At 44.4% G+C, this 21,347-nt stretch overlaps 1 protein-coding gene across 4 annotated transcripts; it reads right to left on the bottom strand.

Moving 5' to 3' along the window:
• Nucleotides 1–81: 81 nt before the first annotated feature.
• LOC113637243 (U2 snRNP-associated SURP domain containing) lies at nucleotides 82–21,039 on the bottom strand. Of its 4 annotated transcripts, none has more exons than XM_047820646.1 (25): nucleotides 20,893–21,039; nucleotides 19,835–19,933; nucleotides 18,869–18,980; nucleotides 18,517–18,638; nucleotides 18,362–18,429; nucleotides 18,189–18,286; nucleotides 8,807–8,889; nucleotides 8,190–8,355; nucleotides 7,886–8,097; nucleotides 7,352–7,395; nucleotides 5,304–5,408; nucleotides 5,051–5,117; nucleotides 4,374–4,540; nucleotides 4,037–4,199; nucleotides 3,834–3,913; nucleotides 3,668–3,755; nucleotides 3,128–3,259; nucleotides 2,713–2,929; nucleotides 2,332–2,409; nucleotides 2,194–2,248; nucleotides 1,946–2,114; nucleotides 1,760–1,870; nucleotides 1,297–1,418; nucleotides 1,038–1,211; nucleotides 82–518 (listed from the first exon to the last, which is right to left on the bottom strand). In XM_047820646.1, exons 1-25 carry the CDS (start codon nucleotides 20,935–20,937, stop codon nucleotides 380–382), a joined length of 2,916 nt encoding a protein of 971 aa, XP_047676602.1. In that variant the 5' UTR covers nucleotides 20,938–21,039; the 3' UTR covers nucleotides 82–379. The 4 variants fall into 4 exon arrangements, with proteins under 4 accessions (XP_047676602.1, XP_047676603.1, XP_026993600.1 ...); XM_047820647.1 differs by having other exon boundaries at nucleotides 1,946–2,102; XM_027137799.2 differs by having other exon boundaries at nucleotides 18,198–18,286.
• Nucleotides 21,040–21,347: the final 308 nt, after the last annotated feature.

The following is a 21,347-nucleotide window of genomic DNA, read 5'->3' as shown; positions in this document are numbered from 1 at the left end:
TGCAGCTGCTGTGATCAGATCTGACATTAAAAAGAAAATCCTCTGCAAACATTTCATTAAGACAAAAACATCAGTCTGAGAAAAAGTTCACATACGTTGTGTCTTTATTGAAAATCAAAACATCTATACAACTGAAACATACACTATTTAATTTACGTCATTTTTGCAGGGACCTAAAAACCACGAGCAAAAATACAACATTGTTCTGAGAGCAAGTGAGTAGAACTGGCTGGTAAAAACCTCAGGGACGAACCCTTATCGCATGGGACTGCAGGCGTGCAGGTGGAGATGAACCTCATGGAGGAATAAGAGAAACTTGGACGCTTCCTACACACACTGATGAGATGAAACTGAGGCACAGACGAGATGAAGACGTTTCTCAGTGTTTGCTCTTTTTGGATTTTTTGTGTGACCGGTGTGGTGAGCGGGAACGGGACCGAGACTTCTTAGAAGACTTTTTGGGTGTTCGTGATCTGGACCTGCGGGAGCGCTTGGGGGTGGCAGAGGGAGAGGGTGATCTGTAAAAAGCACACACACACACACACACACACACACACACACACAACAAGATTACTTACACACACCAAACAGCTACTGGACCGTACCATTTGTACCATGAGGGTGTGCTGCTAATCGACTAGAGAACGCAGCATTACATTGAACATATCGCTGTACATTATGTTAGTGATGCTGTAGGTTCAGTCTGCTGCATTTCTGTCGGTCATTTGTCTATAAAAACTCATGTTTTTCTCAAGGTGTGTGAAGTTTCTAAAAAAGAGTGATGTCATGTAACTAAGCGTCGATGTGTCCTGAACACTCGGCCCACTGAGAGGGAGTAAGTACAGGGGGAGCAAAGGGAGAGAAGAGGAAAGGGGCAGATAGATGTAAAAATGAGAGAACAATAAATGGATAGAAGGTGAAGATGTAGGAGTAGATAAAGAGAAGGGTGGAGGCAGAGCGGTAGCTGCAGAGAGAAACAAACAGATACAGACAGGTGGAGATGGAGAGACGGGTGGAGATGGAGAGACGAAGCTGACCTTTTGGAGGATTTTCGGCTGCTGTCTCTGGGTGAATCTCTGTAGGTGGAGCGCGAGCTGTCCTTAGTGTGAGAGCGATCAGACCGCTCTGAGCGTGGTGATGGAGATCGGACACGCCGGGTGCTGCTGCTGCTGCTGCGACTTGGACTGGGAGACAGACTGTGTCTGCGCTTCCTAACCAATCACAACACAGGGATTTAATGACTTTTCAGCATTAAACACTGATTTAGCTCAACACCGGTGTGTGTGTGGGACTTACTTCTCTTTTCTGTTGGAGGACGAGTCGTCTTTTTCCTTCTCTTTATGTGTTATGTCAGATTTCTCTTTGTCCTTTTTCTCTTTTTCCTTCTCTTTATCTTTCTCCACTTCTTTTTCCTTTTCCTAAAAGTTAGAAACAGAAAATCTTGTTGCAGATGTTGACTGACTGACTGTGGGCGGAGCTTACAATGCCGAGTGCTGATTGGTCAATAAAGATCAACAGAGAATGACTGACTGATTTACAGCAGCTCGGCCAGGAGACATAAATGTTTATATCAACCAGGGTGTGTGTGTGTGTGTGTGTGTGTGTGTGTAGTGACATGCTGCTCTGTATAAAACGAGTCAGTGTATAGCTAAAAGTGTCAGTAATGGCAAATTCACACAAAGTACCACCACAGTACCCCATGTGTGACCCCACCCCACCCCACCCATACCCCTGCACGTTTATAAGCACTGGGACTGACCCTCTGCAGAAGTTTATCCCTGTAAAGCTCCACCTGCTCCTGAATGCTCTGGCCAGTTTTTTTGGACCGTTTTCCAGACTCCAGCTCGTCCTGAAACTTCATCACCTTGAGCTGTGAAAACAAGTGTTATTAACCATGTAACGACCTCCAGGTGCACACACAGCAGGGTGTGGCGAGTAAAGTCACCTCGATCTCCCGCAGTTTAGCACGTTTCTCCTCACTCATCTCTGACAGTTTGGCTGATTTAGAGTCCTGATGTTCCTCTCTTGTGGACTGAGTGTGAAACTGTGGTTCTGATGAGGAACTCTTCACCGTGTCCTTCAGATCAGCCTCATGTGGTTTCCTGTTATATAAACTGCTTTTGTTACTTACACTCACGAGCAACAAGCAAAACATCCGAAAATAAACAAACATTAAAGGACTAGATTTTTTACCTATCACCACTTTTCTCAGACTCCTCGAAGACTTCCCACTTTGACGTAGTTACGGCTGTAAATGAAACATCACTACATTATCATTAGGACAAACACAAAGGAGCTGAGGAAGACCTCCAGAAACATCTTCATACATACCCTGAGCCTCCAGAGCAGTTCCGTCCACTTCCTCCCACTTAGATGGAGCCATTTTAAACCCAGGCTTCGGCCCGTCCACTGCACAAGTACAGTTAGGGTCAGGATCCGTTTCTATCTCAGTTTATCTACAACTTTCACTTGTGTATAAAATGCTGAGACTAAAACATGTTATTGTCTCCTGTATGTTATTAACTTCAGCCTGTTTATCAGGGTTTACATTAGCAAACAATCCTGACATGGTGTAATGGGTGGAGTTACTTTGTGATTTCAGTAGAAATGAGCCGACATTCTTACCCTGTATGTGTGTAGTGTGTGTGTGTGTGTGTGTGTGTGTAGTGTGTAGTGTGCGTGTGTGTGTGTGTGTGGGTGTAACTGACTCACGAGGAAGGCCGTCCAGTTCTTCCTCCGATCCTTTTATCGGAACACCATCCAGGTCGTCCAGCACAGCACCATCTAATGGAGCTCCATCGATCGGTGTGCCATCAACATCCTCTAAAGGAGCTCCATCTAACTCCTCTTCCACAATAGGAGCACCATCCAAATCCTCAGCCTGTTCAGTGGGCTGGGGCTGGAGCTGGGGCTGGAGCTGTGGCTGGGGCTGACACACACACACACACACACACACACACACACACACACACACACACACACACACACAATGTGATACACAAGTTTATTTAGCAGCAGATTCTACATTTTAACAGATGAATGTAATCACACTTCAGTCCAGTGAAGAACGTGGACGAGAGCTGATTGTGAACAGAAGTGAAACATCTCCATGGTGTTAGATGCTCACCTCTGACACTTCTGCCTCCTTTTCCGAGTCGAGACTGACGAGTCCCAGGAAAATGTTCTGCAGTTTGATGAGAAATGGATCAGGATACAAGGCCCAGTCCTCCCACGCTCGGAAACAACACATCACTCTTTGCTGAGGAGACAATCATCATTTAAACACTTTCAGTGTGGGATTCTGACAGGACACACACAGTAAACACAAACACACAGTAAACACACACACACACAGTAAACACACACACACACACTAAACACACACACAGTAAACACACACAGTAAAACACACACACACAGTAAAACACACACACACAGTAAAACACACACACACACAGTAAACACAAACACACAGTAAACACACACAGTATACACACACACACACACACACACACAGTAAACACACACACACAGTATACACACACACAGTATACACACACACACACAGTAAACACACACACACAGTAAACACACACAGTATACACACACACACACACAGTAAACACTACAAGCTCCCACACCAACATACTTAAACACGAGTGTGTACCTTAAAATGTTCCGACTGTAGGTGGCCCTGTATGGTCTTAAAGGTGGTGTTGAGATGAGAGAATATCTGACACAGTTTAATCTCAAAGCTAGTAAAAAAAGAGAGGCAGATTTATGACATCATACTGCTTACAAACTGAGATGTAAAAATAGCAACTTGAACTTACAATTTGCGATAATAGGAGGCATTCGAGACTTTAGCAGAGGAGTTATACAACACATCAGACACCAAATACAACCTGGCAATCTGTGAAGAACAGAAAGGGTTAAAACATCAACCCTTTGTTATGTTTCAGAGTGAAGGTTAAAGTACAAAAGCAGTAAGACACAATAACCAACACCGTGTGTGTGTGTGTGTGTGTGTTCACACCTTTTTAGGTAGTGGTGTTTTCAGAATGGACAGAGACTCTGTGATGCACTCCACAATCTCCTCTGCAGCATCAGCATGAGTGAGACAGAACAGCATGGCCTCAGCTACATCACTCCTCCTGGGGGAAAGCCCTCGCAGGATCTCCTCTAATTTATCTCTTTCACTGTAAACACACACACAAGCACACACACGCACACACACAAACACGCACAAACACACACACACGCACACAAGCACACACACACACACACACACACACACACACACAGTGTACATCAGCTTTAACCCGGTTCATCTGCCTGCATGTTATTATCCTCATGTGTATTAGCTGACATACTCGTCTTTCAGTGATCCTTTCTTAATCCCTTCTTCCTCCTCATCTTCATCGTTCTCCTCCTCCTGAGGTGTACCGTGAAGGTATGGGTTCAGAGGAGGCGGTCGCCACAACGAGCCGTTCTTAAATAACCTGAAATCCTCCGTCCTCCATTTAGTTGGAGAATCTCCCTGTAACATGTCAGACCGAGTTCAGTCTCAGCTCACACTCGTTAACATGACGGGGTGTGTGTGTGTGTATGTGTGTATGTGTTTGTACGTGTTTGTACGTGTGTGTGTGTTTGTATGTGTGTGTATGTGTTTGTGTATATGTGTGTATGTGTTTGTGTATATGTGTGTATGTGTTTGTGTGTGTATGTGTTTATATGTGTGTGTCTGTGTGTGCATGTGTGTGTGTCTGTATGTGTGTTTGTGTGTGCATGTGTGTGTCTGTATGTGTGTGTTTGTGTGTGTGTATGTGTTTGTGTGTGTGTGTGTTTGTGTATGTGTTTGTACGTGTTTGTATGTGTGTGTATGTGTTTGTGTATATGTGTGTATGTGTTTGTGTGTATGTGTTTATATGTGTGTGTCTGTGTGTGCATGTGTGTGTGTCTGTATGTGTGTTTGTGTGTGTCTGTATGTGTGTGTTTGTGTGTGTGTGTTTGTGTGTGTGTGTGTGTGTGTGTGTGTGCTGAAACTTGCCTGCAGGATGGAGTATAACTTCCAACGATAATACACGTGAGCTGGGCTCTGATTCTCAAATAAAAACCTACACAGACACACACACACACACACACACACACACAGACACACACACACAGTTTTATTTCAGTCTTTATTATTTATAAATGATCCATAAAAGATTGTGTGTTGTGATTGACATAATGGTCTTGATGGTAAACTGTATAACCCTGATGTATAAAGTCTTAAACAGGACACAGAATAAACATCTCACCTGTACAACGGATTGTTTATCTCTCTGTTCATGATCATGGCTTCAAACATGGGACCTTCACGCACCACAAACTCGATCATCCGGTGGATTAGACAGAGCAAATTCCTACAAAAGCAACAGAGTTAGGCATGGATTCAGAGCCATCACCAACACACACACACACGCACACACACACACACACACACACAGAGAACACACACACATTCCTTACCCTACTGCATTATCTCTCTATCGTTCTCTGCCTTTTACACACATTACATCATTATCTGAGACTCTCTCTCTCTCACACACACACACACACACACACACAGAAGTGTACATTGAGTTGTGAGTGAATAGTGAACAGTGCAGTGTGTAAGGTTTAAAACTGACTGGCAGTGTAACAACACACACACTCTGAGAATGAGGACAACTGCTCCCTCACTGCACATTGCCTTTAATGTCACCTGTTTACACTAAAGCTGTAGTTACCAGGCGGAAGCGACAGGACAGTAAATCTACATCATGTAAAGATGGTTTATTGCTTTGGGTCAGAATGTAGAAAAATCACAGTCACAAAGCATTGGAGCCGATCATACCGATGTCATTCTGTATACTTTCCCCAATCCTCAGTCCTGTGACGTTTTCCTGGTCCCTCGCTGCTGCAGTTCAACTGGTGCTGCTCACCAAGGCCAAGGTCAAAGGTCACTGACACTACAGGGGATTGGGTGCTGCGCTTTTGTCCCACACTACTGTGGCAGTTCAGGTGAGCATCAGCCAGAGGCGTGCGTGTGTGTGTGTGTGTGTGTGTGTGTGCGTGTGTGTGTGTGTGTGTTTACTGTGCTGTGCTCTTACTGAGTGCTTTTCTCTACCACGTGTGTGATCACTAGTGCAGTAAAGAGATGTGTTTAAACACTAGTGAGTATTTAACACCTGTGTGTGTAAACCTCATTACATCACTGTAGGTCACATTATAACACCATCAGATGTTTCATGAGAGAACATTCTTTACCTCTCTGAGTCTCATCATTTATAGACTTACAGCAAGTGTATGTTTATTACACACAGACAAGACCACACACAGGTTTAATACACTTTAGATCTGGTGATGAGCTAAACTAACATGTACACTTTAATTAACTCTGGGGTTTTGTCTCTCTCTGTTTTTTGTGTGTGTGTGTGTGTGTGTGTGTGCATGTGTGTGTATGTGTGTGCATGTGCGTGTGTATGCATGTATGTGTGTGTGTGTGTGTGTGTGTGTGTGTGTGTGTATGCATGTATGTGTATGTGTGTATGTGCGTGTGCATGTATGTGTGTGTGTGTGTGTGTGTATGTGCGTGTGTGTGCATGTATGTGCGTGTGTATGCATGTATGTGCGTGTGTGTGTATGTGTGTGTATGTATGTGCGTGTGTATGTGCGTGTATGTGTGTGTGTATGTGTGTGTGTATGTGTGTGCGTGCGCATGTGTGTGTGTATGTGCGTGTGTATGTGTGTGCGTGCGCATGTGTGTGTGTATGTGTGTGTGTATGTGCGTGTGTGTGTATATGTGTGTGTGCATGTGTGTGTGTGTATACATGTGTGTGTATGTGTATGTGTGTATGTGTGTGTGTGAATGTGTGTGTGTGTGTGTACATGTATGTGTGTGTGTGTGTGTGCATGTGTGTATATGTGTGTGTGTATATGTATGTGTGTGTATGTATATATGTGTGTGTGCACGTGTGTGTGTGTGTGCATATATGTGTGTGTGTGTGTGTATATGTGTGTGTGTACGTGTGTGTGTGTGTGTGCGTGCACGTGTGTATATGTGTATGTGTGTATATGTGTGTGTGTGTATATGTATATGTGTGCACGTGTGTGTGTGTGTGCACGTGTGTATATGTGTATGTGTGTGTGTATATGTGTGTGTATATGTGTGTGTGTGTGTGTGTGTGTGTGTGTGTGTTCAGGCACAGCCCCAACTGTTGCTCAGATGAACAGCCTGTGTAGTGCCCTCATGTCCAATGGTTTAGACACTACAGAGATTTAGTCTACATGTGATAAGAATTTGGAGAAGAAGAGAAACATGTACCTTTCTGTTGGGATAACCACTTTGACTATGGCTTGCGACAGAGTCTGGATATGAAGTCACATCAGATAATAAACATAGAATAGACGTGAGTATTGTTAAAAGGAAACAAGCATAAAACTATATGCAACATTAACCTACAACAACAAAACGTCTATGCTGGTCAGTTTTAAAACTTTATACCTGAACTACTGACACTTTTACACCACACTGTCTACATGTTACAGGTCTAACAACAAAACAAACAACATGGTGCTCTGTATAACATCAAACTGTCTCCTAATGACTTACCTGTGTCACTCAACACTGTTTATTCTACTGAACACTGGGTTTATTCCTCACAGTACACATCAACACACTGTCATTACACTACATGCTTTCATTGGATTTCTCATCACATTTAGGTGCTCAGATCAGACTTTAGTGACACTGTGAGGAATTCACCACAGTATTTATTATAAACCCCCTGTGTTATAACTAACTGTGACAGCTAATAACAGCTTTATGTGTGTGTGGCATCAGTGTGGAGTGAGTTACCTTCTCAAACTCATCTTTGTTCTTGGGAGGGGGTGGCATGGGGGCATTGGGGTTCTTCAACCTCTCTTTGGGCTGAGCGTTGAAGGGCAGACCAGAGGGTGGAGGAGGGAGTGTGTGCTCCATCATTGAGGGAGGGATGTAGATGGGGTGGGGGGGGATTGGCACACCTTTGCCCCATCCCAGCTTCATTTCAAAGTTCATTATCATTTTTCCTGGAAGAACAAAACCATAAGTGTGTTAAACACGGCAGGAACGCTGAGGAGCCATTTACACAGACAGATTGTCAGGACTTTTGCATGCGTACCGTTTAAGTGTTTAAGAGCCCGTTCTGCATCTCTCCTCGTCATGAAGGCAACAAACCCACAGTTCCTCTCTCTGGCTCTCTCCTCATCAGTCCTGGGCCACATGATCTTCACACTCGCCAAGGGGCCATAACGTCCAAACTCCTGACACAACATCTCCTCGTTCATCTACAGCATACCGACATGACAACGATGAACAACCAAAAACAGCACGATTGGCATGACAACGGCTCAACAGCTTATAATTTACACACACAAGGTTCCCAATGTCTGGTGCAATGGGCAGAGTGGTATCTGGTGGTAGAGTGTGAATGGGGTAGAATCTGAATAATCATTACAACAGCTTTCACACAGTTTATGTGTTTGTTGTGGTGTCACTACAACACAGTAAAAGAAGAAAGCTTTATTTGTGGTATAAAAGCACAGCCATAGTTTTCCAGCTTATTATGCTGTGATACAGCGCCTCCTGGAGCACACAGGGGTATGGGTTCTGCAGAAGGGAACAACTGCAGCAGTGCTGGGGCTTTAAACCATCACCAGTCTCCATAAAGGTGTGTCCCAAAAGGCCATAAATGTAAAGTGACAAAGTTCTGTACAGATATTAGTGAAGGTAAATCACCTGAGGATTTATGTTGCCTAGATACAGGTTTGTGGTTGTAGGATCTCCAACATCATGTGAGCCTGGGGCAGATTCATCTAAAACTGTAAAGGCACAAACACAACACACACGTTGATACACACTACGGGTGGGCGATACAGCCTCAAAATTACATCATGATATTTCAATAATGATGTTTATGACAGTGTAGAACAAAATGAAGGGCATTTTCCATCCAATGAGCCACGACTGATTGTTAAAGTGGCAGCAGTACAGTGCAATAGTGACAATCTCACAACACAAGTCTAATGTAAACAGGGTTAGGTGTCCATGGTACGAGTCGGGATGTTCCCCTGTACAACAGAACTCCTTTACACTGTAGTTAACAGTAACTTTTATCTTGTAACATATCAGTGTTACGTCGCTCGTGCTTTCTCATCACCTGGTTAACATTTATTATCCCTCAAAGGTGCAACCGGAAACACTTATATTCTCCATCATGACACCAGTCATTCACTTTAAACTAGGGCTGCACGATTTAGGGAAAATATCATATTGTGATTATTCAGGTCAATATTGCGATTGCGATAAATTTCCAACTTAATGTAATTATTAAACTTGATTACTTACATATACATTAGCTTTTAAGCCTAATTATTAATGTTGATTATGATGTGATTGTGACAGGGGAAGAGGTTTCAGGTTGGGGGGTAAAGAGTTTTTTCTGTCACCACTTTTGAATAAGAAACAATATCAAGGCTATAAAACTTGTCAAAATTCTGAATCACAAAAGTATCAGTGAGAAGTTGAGAACACGTTTAAACAGTACACACACTCGGACTTTAAACAGTACACACACTCGGACTTTAAACAGTACACACACTCAGACTTTAAACAGTACACACACTCGGACTTTAAACAGTACACACACTCGGACTTTAAACAGTACACACACTCGGACTTTAAACAGTACACACACTCGGACTTTAAACAGTACACACACTCGGACTTTAAACAGTACACACACTCGGACTTTAAACAGTACACACACTCGGACTTTAAACAGTACACACACTCGGGCTTTAAACAGTACACACACTCGGACTTTAAACAGTACACACACTCGGACTTTAAACAGTACACACACTCGGACTTTAAACAGTACACACACTCGGACTTTAAACAGTACACACACTCGGACTTTAAACAGTACACACACTCGGACTTTAAACAGTACACACACTCGGACTTTAAACAGTACACACACTCGGACTTGATGCACATCACGTGTGTTACTTTACTGATACTGCTTTTAATCATAATGTAAAGACCGGACATCGGGACATCAGCTGTCATGTACAATAAAAGCGCAGCGACAGGAAATAGCATTTAACACAAAAAGCCGCCTAGACGGTGGACTTGGGCTCAGAGTTTGTTTTTTTTTGAGCGGCGTGTGGACGAATGTTTTCTACACACACACTATTTTATTTCTTGATAACAGACCGCTGCTAACTATAACACACCGATGCCATGAAAAACAGAGCGTTGCCATGGACACACAGGGTTCTAACCGTAGAGACGGAGCGCACTATGTTCTTTAGCAGAAGCAACACAATTAGCTGTATACAAAAAGGCGTATGAGACCTGTAACGAGCTACAGCGCGAAGCCACGAACTCGTTCTGGATACTTTAAAGGCGTAACAGCTGATGAACAAACAGACAATTGTAGACGAAAATGAAGAGATTTTATTAGTTTTTATTTTATACATAACATTTTCCTCTCGTCTTTTTTCATCAACAATAATCCATGTTAATTTAGTCTTAGTCAGCGTTTTGGACAGTGGTGCAGTCTCGTCATCGTCTCGTCTTATGAAAAAAAATGTTGTTGAACATATTTCCTCTCGTCTGACAAAATTAGAGGTAGAATTTTTTCTGGCCACCAGTTCAGTGTCCGTCTGCTCGGCATCCATCTTCACCCGTTCCGCGCTGCACACCGTAAAAAGTCACATGACCAAACGCACCACACGTGTCACACGTGTCACTGTCTAAACTGAAACTCACTGGTCTTTATTTTATTGGCAGATAGCGGTGTAGTGGATGTAATAGGCAAACAGCTTTCAGAGAGAATGGGCTGTCATGTCCACACATGCATTTATTTATTATTTATTTCATAAAATCGCAGCACTTTGCGTCATATAATCACACAGGCTTGATATCACGATTGCGATATGATTAATCGTGCAGCACAAGTGTAAACAATCCAATGTCATTAATCAAGCTCCAATAAGCAATTGTGCAAAACTACATTTCAGCAATAAGTCTTTGTGGCTTATTCTCCCACTCCGTGTTCTGAACTGACCAGTACATGTAATGCAGTCTCTTATCATCCAACACTGCCTTTGGCTCGTGCCGATCTTTAATCATGCTCTGATCCGCTGCCTCAGTCTGTTTTGTGAGTACTTGCTTTTGGGACCGGCAAGCCAATTGTCCATCAGGTGTCTCCACCACATAAGACCTTGGTTGCTCAGCCAGAGCAGTAACTTGTGCTGGATTCCACACACCGTACTCTGATATTTTCTCCCACTGTTACTTTCTGTCTTGTTCCATGGTCAAACTTTTCCTGACAAGTTTCCAATGACTCTTTCACAGAAGCAGTAACTCAGGATTTAGTAACACAGTTGATGCTGGTATCTGGTTCTCACTCTCCGACCCATCAGTAATTGTACAGAGGAGACTCTTATGGTATCCAAAGGTGTGTATCTCAGATTCAGTAATGACATATACAGATCCCGGTCATCAGCTTCAGTCTTTCTCGACACAGTTTGTACAGCCCTTTCAGCCACTCCATTTGACTGAGCATGGTAGAAGCTTTATGATGAAACTCCCATTCTTTAGAGAACATGTGAAATTCTTCTGAAGCAAACTGTGGTCCATTATCAGAAATGAGTGCCTCAGGAATCCCAAACCTTACAGAGACTTCAGCGACTCGATGACGGTCAAACTTCTGGTGTCGTTCTTAAGCAAATCAACTTCAATGAACTTTGAGAAATAGTCCACAATGTTCAAATACTCTTTTTTATTATGAGTGAACAAATCAACTGCAAACTTTTGCCCAAGGCCTGAGATGTGGCACACTATGAGGATGTAGTGGCTCTTTAGTCTGGAACCTTCTATGTGCGCTACATACTTCACAATGACTGACCATGTCTTCAATACTCAGACATTCCAGGCCAAAAGACCACCTCTCTCGCTCGTCTCCTACGACTGTCGATGTCTAAATGACTTTCATGAATCCGATGTAACGTGTCAGCTCTCATAGAAGCAGAAACAATAATTTGTTCTCCTTTGAATACAATTCCACCAACAGCAGACATTTCTAATGTAGTTCCAGTACTTTTGAATTTCTTTAGGACCTTTTATTTTCCTTGGCCAACCATATTGTACATTTTTCATCAATGTGGCATCCTTTTCTGTTTCTCTATGTAATTCTGTTAACTTTTCAGACACAGGCACATTTGTTAGCACCACATATACCTGAGCCTCTGTAATGTCCACGTTTTCTACCACACATGCTCCCGACAGAGCATCAGCGACACATTTCCTTTCCCGAGCCACACTTTACATTCAGCTGATACTTTTGCAGTCTCATGAGTAGTCGGAGTTGTAGCTGGTGCTCTGTTTAGGGGCTTCCTCATGATCATCTCTAGTGGCTTGTGATCCGTTTGAACTTCAACCTCTCGGCCATAAACTAATCGATGAAAGCGTTCTACACCAAACACTATTGCCAGCATTTCTTTTTCAATTTGAGCCTAGTGTTGTTCTGTCCCAGAGAATGCAGGAGAAGCACATGCTACAGGCCTCTCCTCGTGTAGTTAAACTGCTCCATAACACTTTTGGAGGCATCTACAGAGACAGTTACTGTAGGCTCACATCATCATAGAGAAGTACTGGGGTTTCTGTTAGCAGCAGTTTTAGCTTCTCAAATGCTTGTTGATGTTCATCTAGTCACTGTACATGTACATCATTCAACTTCATCCCTTAAAAGATCACGTAGAACTGTTGTATGCTGCGATAAATCCGGTACAAATTTTGCAAGAAATGTCACCATTCCAAGAAACCGAGACACGTCTCTTTTCTCACGTCTCACTCGGGAATCGGCATTCCTCTCACTGCTTCATTTAGCCATATCAGGTTTCAGTCCATCCTTTGTTATAATATGACCTACATACTTTATTCCATCCAGACAGATCTTACATTTGTCCTTGTTTATCCTGACATTCTTTACACGTGCTCTTTCCAACACTCGTCTGAACCTGTAGTCATGCTGCACTTTTGTTTCAGCCCATACCAGGATGTCATCAATGTAGGTTTCAACTTCATCAATACCTGCAAATAACTGCTGTACCTTTTTGTGGAACGCTTCCGAAGCTGAATTCCAAAAGGAAGACGAAGGAAACGATAACGTCCAAACGGTGTGTTAAAAGGACAAAGACGAGAGCCAGCAGCATCCAGTTTGATTTGCCAAAAGCCTGAGCTGGCATCAAGCACTGAAAAATATTGAGCTTTGGGCAGCTTACATGTGATCTCATCAACAGTTGGTAATTGATGATGTTCTCGCATCACTGCTGTATGAAGGTCACGAGGGTCTCAGCAAACCCACAGACTGCCATCAGGCTTCTCCATTAGGGTTCACCCACTCTCTTTATCACTCTCATTCCTTCCATTCTTTCTAGCTCAGCTTTAAGCTTCTCTCTCATGGCGACTGATATTTTTCGACGTGGGTGTACTTTTGGAGTAACGTTCACATCCACTTTGATAGAACGTTCACCTTCTAAACAACCCATGCCTTCATGTGAACACGTCCAGGTTGTTAATCATCATTACTCTCTTTACAACATTCAGTTCTTCACACATTTGAATCCCCAGCTCTGGCATGACTTCTCTCTCTGTCACAACAGATGTGACAGCTTTATATTTCACTGCCAGGTCACACAGACCTTTCACTGAGATTCGCTCTCCTGTGTATGTGGACAGTTTCACACTTGAGTTCTTTAACATTCTTCTCTAACAGGATATACAGGATGACATTTGCTTGTGCACTGCGTCAAGTTTAAAATTCACAGCTTTTTTCCAAATCAGTCGTCCATTCTTCTTTCAGTGATGCTTGTAACGTCTCCCACACAGAAGTCATCACACGACCCTGTGATGTTTCCTGCATGCACGTGCTTAGACCTGCACATCTTTGTAAAATGGTTCATTCACCTTGTTTGCCAAACGCCGGACAGCTGCGTGGTAAATGTCCTGTTCTGATCTTTTACACTTGAAACTTGCTTTCTCTGTCTTGGTCTTCATCTTTCACTCATTTTTGCACGATTGTTTTTGTTTTACTGCATCGATGTGTCTGCTCTCAGGGAGCTGAGCTGTTTTTCCTCGTGCATTTGTTGCATCTGAGCTTTTGTCGTTCCCCCGCGATGCATATCTGCACACATTTTCCAACAGTTGCTTCACTTTCTCTTAGCAGTCTCTCCCTTTAAGGCAGTGGTCCCCAACCCCCGGGCCGTGGACCAAATGTTACCGGGCCGCCCAAGGAACATTAAATTATTCCCATGTTATTTACTGTGGTGTATTTCTCTCGGGTTTGTGCGACTTTCCATGGACGAGAGGTTAACCGGGAGCTGAGAGACGTCACCTAAAGCCGCACCGATACCGCGCATGCGCAAAATATCGTGATATCGTGCCGGGTTTAGGTGACGTCTGGAGCTGAGCGGCTGCGAGCGGCAGTGGTGTTGTAGCTTTGGTGGAGAGAGAAGGTGTGTATCGCTCTTCTCTCTGTTCACCGGTACTTTGTCATGTTTAACAGTGCTTGTGTACGTGTATATTGTGTTTGCTCAAATTTAACCCACAAATTGAGCACGAAACAGACGTCGTTAGAAAGTTAGAAACTCTGCCGATGTTCTGGATTAAAGTCATGGCGGAATACCCTGAGATTGTCACCACAGCACTTACATCCCTATCGTCATGTCCGACATGCTATCTGTGTGAAGCGGGGATTTCTGCAGTGATGGCAACCGAAACAAAACGACGGAATAAACTGGACATAAGCGACACACTTCGGGTGACATTGTCTCCTGTTACCCCAGATGGAACCGTCTCGTTGTAAAGAAACAAGCTCAGGGTTCTCATTGGTTTAGTGTTGTAGTGAGTTAAAAAGGCAAGTTTAAATACAATTAAAGTAAAATTATTTATTTTAATTTAATTGTATAGCAAATGAGATGCCAAAGAGTCGCTCGTGCTTTCGCATCACCTCAAAGGTGCAACCACAAACACTTCTATCCTCCATCATGACACTTACAAACACTTCCGGTCTGCACAATATTGGCATGTAATAAAACTGCCCTACAACTTTAAGTACAAATGTAAACAAACAGCAGCAAAGCAGCAAACCTTTAAAATGTAAAACTGCCTATAAAAATAAAATGTCATCAAAATCTAACAGCTAAATGTTGTAGAATTTCAGTGCTGAAAACCTCGAATTCTGTGTGCATACAGAGTTAACTACCCACCCATGGGGCAGACACACCACATAAACACTGAGTTACCTACCCACCCATGGGGCAGACACACCACATAAACACTAACTACCCACCCATGGGGCAGACACACCACATAAACACCAACTACCCACCCATGGGGCAGACACACCACATAAACACTAACTACCCACCCATGGGGCAGACACACCACATAAACACTGAGTTAACTACCCACCCATGGGGCAGACACACCACATAAACACTAACTACCCACCCATGGGGCAGACACACCACATAAACACTAACTACCCACCCATGGGGCAGACACACCACATAAACACTGAGTTAACTACCCACCCATGAGGCAGACACACCACATAAACACTGAGTTAACTACCCACCCATGGGGCAGACACACCACATAAACACTAACTACCCACCCATGGGGCAGACACACCACATAAACACTAACTACCCACCCATGGGGCAGACACACCACATAAACACTAACTACCCACCCATGGGGCAGACACACCACATAAACACTGAGTTAACTACACACCCATGGGGCAGACACACCACATAAACACTAACTACCCACCCATGGGGCAGACACACCACATAAACACTAACTACCCACCCATGGGGCAGACACATCACATAAACACTAAGAGTTAACTATCCACCCATGGGGCAGACACACCACATAAACACTGAGTTAACTACCCACCCATGGGGCAGACACACCACATAAACACTAACTACCCACCCATGGGGCAGACACACCACATAAACACTAACTACCCACCCATGGGGCAGACACACCACATAAACACTAACTACCCACCCATGGGGCAGACACACCACATAAACACTGAGTTAACTACCCACCCATGGGGCAGACACACCACATAAACACTAACTACCCACCCATGGGGCAGACACACCACATAAACACTAACTACCCACCCATGGGGCAGACACACCACATAAACACTGAGTTAACTACCCACCCATGAGGCAGACACACCACATAAACACTGAGTTAACTACCCACCCATGGGGCAGACACACCACATAAACACTAACTACCCACCCATGGGGCAGACACACCACATAAACACTAACTACCCACCCATGGGGCAGACACACCACATAAACACTAACTACCCACCCATGGGGCAGACACACCACATAAACACTGAGTTAACTACACACCCATGGGGCAGACACACCACATAAACACTAACTACCCACCCATGGGGCAGACACACCACATAAACACTAACTACCCACCCATGGGGCAGACACATCACATAAACACTAAGAGTTAACTATCCACCCATGGGGCAGACACACCACATAAACACTGAGTTAACTACCCACCCATGGGGCAGACACACCACATAAACACTAACTACCCACCCATGGGGCAGACACACCACATAAACACTAACTACCCACCCATGGGGCAGACACACCACATAAACACTAACTACCCACCCATGGGGCAGACACACCACATAAACACTGAGTTAACTACACACCCATGGGGCAGACACACCACATAAACACTAACTACCCACCCATGGGGCAGACACACCACATAAACACTAACTACCCACCCATGGGGCAGACACATCACATAAACACTAAGAGTTAACTATCCACCCATGGGGCAGACACACCACATAAACACTGAGTTAACTACACACCCATGGGGCAGACACACCACATAAACACTGAGTTAACTACACACCCATGGGGCAGACACACCCATGGGCACACCCACACCCATGGGCACACCCACACACATACATACATACATCACAGGCAGGGATGTACTCACCCACACCCATGTACTCACCCACACCCACAGGCACACCCACACCCATGTACTCACCCACACCCATGTACTCACCCACACCCCTGTGCACACCCACACCCCTGTGCACACCCACACCCATGTACACACCCACATCCATGGGCACACCCACACCCATGTGCACACCCACACCCCTGTGCACACCCACACCCATGTGCACACCCACACCCATGTGCACACCCACACCCATGTACACACCCACGGGCACACCCACACCCACGGGCACACCCACACCCATGTACACACCCACACCCATGTGCACACCCACACCCCTGTGCACACCCACACCCATGTACTCACCCACACCCATGTGCACACCCACAGGCACACCCACACCCATGTGCACACCCACACCCACGGGCACACCCCTGTGCACACCCACACCCCTGTGCACACCCACACCCATGTGCACACCCACACCCATGTGCACACCCACACCCATACATACAGCGCAGACAGGGATGTCGTTGGATAAATATTTTCCGCCTGGGATGTTGTACCTTGGCTTGAGCTTTACCCAGTCTTTAACTCCCTCCTTTACCACCGTTTGGATTGACAACTTGTCTTTGGCCAAACAATATGTAACTGCATCAGTAACTTCCCTCCACCATTTACTTCCTGTCATATGGAGCACAGCTAGCGAGTGGGGTCGTTTGTTTACTTCTGGGCTGCACATCATCAGCTGTATCACTAGTTTCTCCTCCTCACGTACCTTCACTGTATCACTGATATTGTGAGATGACACTTTATCATGTAAAAATTACACTGGTGTTTATCATGGAAGGTGTGATAGGGCACACCACTAATACACACACGTACGTGTACACACCCCCACCCCCACCCACGTACGTGTACGTGTACACATATACACCCCCACGCACACCCACACACATGTACGTGTACACACACACACACACGCACACCTACACACACGCACACCCACCCACGTACGTGTACACACACACCTACACACACGCACACCTACACAACTTACAGGATCGTCTTCCTTCTACGTTGGGCAGAGGCTCAAACCGACTGACTCGTCCCTTCATCCTGTGTCGTTCATCTCGCTCCTCCTGGATCCTGAACACACACACACGTTCAGCAAAAGTACATTCAGTGTCATACACACCGACAGAGAAGGTAAAACACACTTACTGTTTCAGCTCTTCCTTGAAAAGCTCCAGGTTGCTCTTTTTCTTCTCTTTTTCTGCTTTCTTTAATGCCTTGAGAAAATTTCAGCAACATTATTAACATTTTTCCAATTTGAATGAGATGAAGTGAGAAGCAGAAAAAGCTGAAGCTGTGCTCACATTGCGTTTGTCATACGTAAGGAACTGAGGAGGAGTTTCCAGCGGCAAGAACGTTTTAGCTTCCAGAATTTTGGATTTGGGTTTATAAAGTTTTCCTCTCTTGTCATCAGCTGCAGCATCGTCTGTAACAAAACACTCATTACACAACGTGCTCGGTCACTTACACACACAATTAATGCACTTTTACCCTGTGTCTATGCGTCCACACACACACACACACACACACACACACACACACACACACACACACACACTACAGCTGGTGAGATGATGAGAGCCTCTGTAGAGTAAATGTTACACTGTGGTGGTGTTTGTGAAGTGGGTCAGTGTTTGCGATGCCATTTGTAATCACCTTTAGAAGCATTAGTGATTCCTCCTCGGACAAACGTCTTCACTCTGCCTTCACCCCCCTCAAAGGCAGCAAGAAACTCCTCATAGATTTCTGCAGCTGCTTTCTCATCCTCCTGTTCAGCAGAAACACACAGCACTTCATTTAATAATAACTAAATACACATTCATTTAAATGATAATTATTCCATGCCAACAAAATCTAAATGTCATAAAACTAGAGTTAATAATGCACCACACTGCATGCACACACACACACACACACACACACACACACACACACACACACACACACACAAAGCTTGTGTGTGTACGTGCCTGTATACACATTAAAACACAGAATTCATTCATATAATTCTGATTAAGGTAAATGCACAAACACTTTAGACCAGATTCAGAAAATCGTTGAGATAAAGATGAGGCTGTGTTTTAGGGACACAACGACGTGTCTTACAGACGTGTAACATGACGTGTCTTACAGACGTGTAACATGACGCGTCTTACAGACGTGTAACATGACGCGCCTTACAGACGTGTAACATGACGCGCCTTACAGACGTGTAACATGACGCGTCTTACAGACGTGTAACATGACGCGCCTTACAGACGTGTAACATGACGCGCCTTACAGACGTGTAACATGACGCGCCTTACAGACGTGTAACATGACGCGCCTTACAGACGTGTAACATGACGCGCCTTACAGACGTGTAACATGACGCGCCTTACAGACGTGTAACATGACGCGTCTTACAGACGTGTAACATGACGCGCCTTACAGACGTGTAACATGACGCGCCTTACAGACGTGTAACATGACGCGCCTTACAGACGTGTAATATGACGTGTCTTACAGAGACATGCTCTTTCCTTATTCACACCTGATCTCATCACCTGAGACAGGTTTGTTAACACACAGTGTAAAGAGGAGCACAGACACACACACACACACACACACTCACACACACACCTTCTTCTTCAGCTCGTCCTGTTCCTTTTTACTCAGGGTTCTTTTAGCCACAGCCATTTTCCCAATGCTGAAGGCCTTCAGTTTACTTTCTAACAAAGCCTGTGAGACAAAAACAAGACAGTGTAACAAAGATGGGAGTGAGGGACAGGACGGGAGAGAGGGACAGGACGGGAGAGAGGGAAGGGACGGGAGAGAGGGAAGGGATGAGAGTGAGGGACGGGACGGAACGAGAGAGAGGGAAGGGACGGAACGAGAGAGAGGGAAGGGACGGGAGTGAGGGACAGGACGGGAGTGAGGGACAGGACGGGAGTGAGGGACAGGACGGGACAGGACGGGAGTGAGGGACAGGACGGGAGTGAGGGAAGGGACGGGAGTGAGGGAAGGGACGGCAGAGAGAGAGAGAGAGAGAGAGAGCATTATATTTGAAACAGAATATACTTGCTGCAGTCTATAGCCCAGGACTAAACGCTACAGCTGCACTTCTGGTTCTGTTTATTACTTTATAAAGTCACATGAACGGGACTTTAGTACAAAGCTACACATGTAATTAGCACAGAAACGCCACCGTTTACTAACACGTGTAAAGTCAAAATAATAACCTTTGTATTGTAGCATCTCAATAAACCACAAAAACACATCTTATGTAAAATAAACTCCGTAAATAAATGTTAATAAGTCAGTAACATTTAGCAGCATGTCTGTACGGGGAAAGATGCTAACATGCTAACTGCTAAATTCCTCTGCAGCTCATAAAGCGGATCTTTATAATACCGGTTTAATTATTATACTATAACTTTAATAATGTTACCAGAAACTATAACGTGGGGTTTTAATCCCAACACGCGCTGTATTTGGGAGACAGTATTTTAGCCACTTAGCAAAAAACAACGCCATTTTTATCCTTTAGCTAGCAGGCTAAGTGGTGTTAGCATGCTGTTAGCTACAGATCAAAAGAAACAATGCACCACAATGAGATCTGTTTACATCCCACACATGTAACACAATTCCCAACTGTAACACAATTATTGTTTAATTATTTTTAATGATTCCAAATGTACCTTTGAGCTGGCCTTCGGTGTCCCGCCTGGCGTTTTGTCCGCCATTTTCCCACAGCAATGCAAAGCGTTGGGTCGCGTCCCAAATTACAGACTGTTGCAGCCGTAGTGCACTATATTGTGTGGAGAAGACACGACATCACTATGTATGTAGTGCACTTTCACAAGTATGCAGCTTTGCATTTGGGATTTAACCTCATACAAGAGCGTCCAGGCGAGAAAGGAAACGTTAAGTAGGTCCTACTGGGTGAAGACTAAACCACCGACACAGGCCCTGAAGGGCACTACATCAGGGGATGAAGTGCACTTGTACACGCAGGTCATTTGGGACACAGCCAGACATATAGGCGTGTATTAAAGCCGTGATTTTACAGATAATAATTAGTATAAAACGCTGCACTTATTGTCCATTTAAAATGTCATTGGTTACACAAACAAACACACAGTACATTAATATA

Source organism: Tachysurus fulvidraco, chromosome 11 (genome assembly GCF_022655615.1).
Source record: "Tachysurus fulvidraco isolate hzauxx_2018 chromosome 11, HZAU_PFXX_2.0, whole genome shotgun sequence".
Lineage (NCBI taxonomy): Eukaryota > Metazoa > Chordata > Actinopteri > Siluriformes > Bagridae > Tachysurus > Tachysurus fulvidraco.
This window is presented reverse-complemented; position numbering and strand designations above follow the sequence as displayed.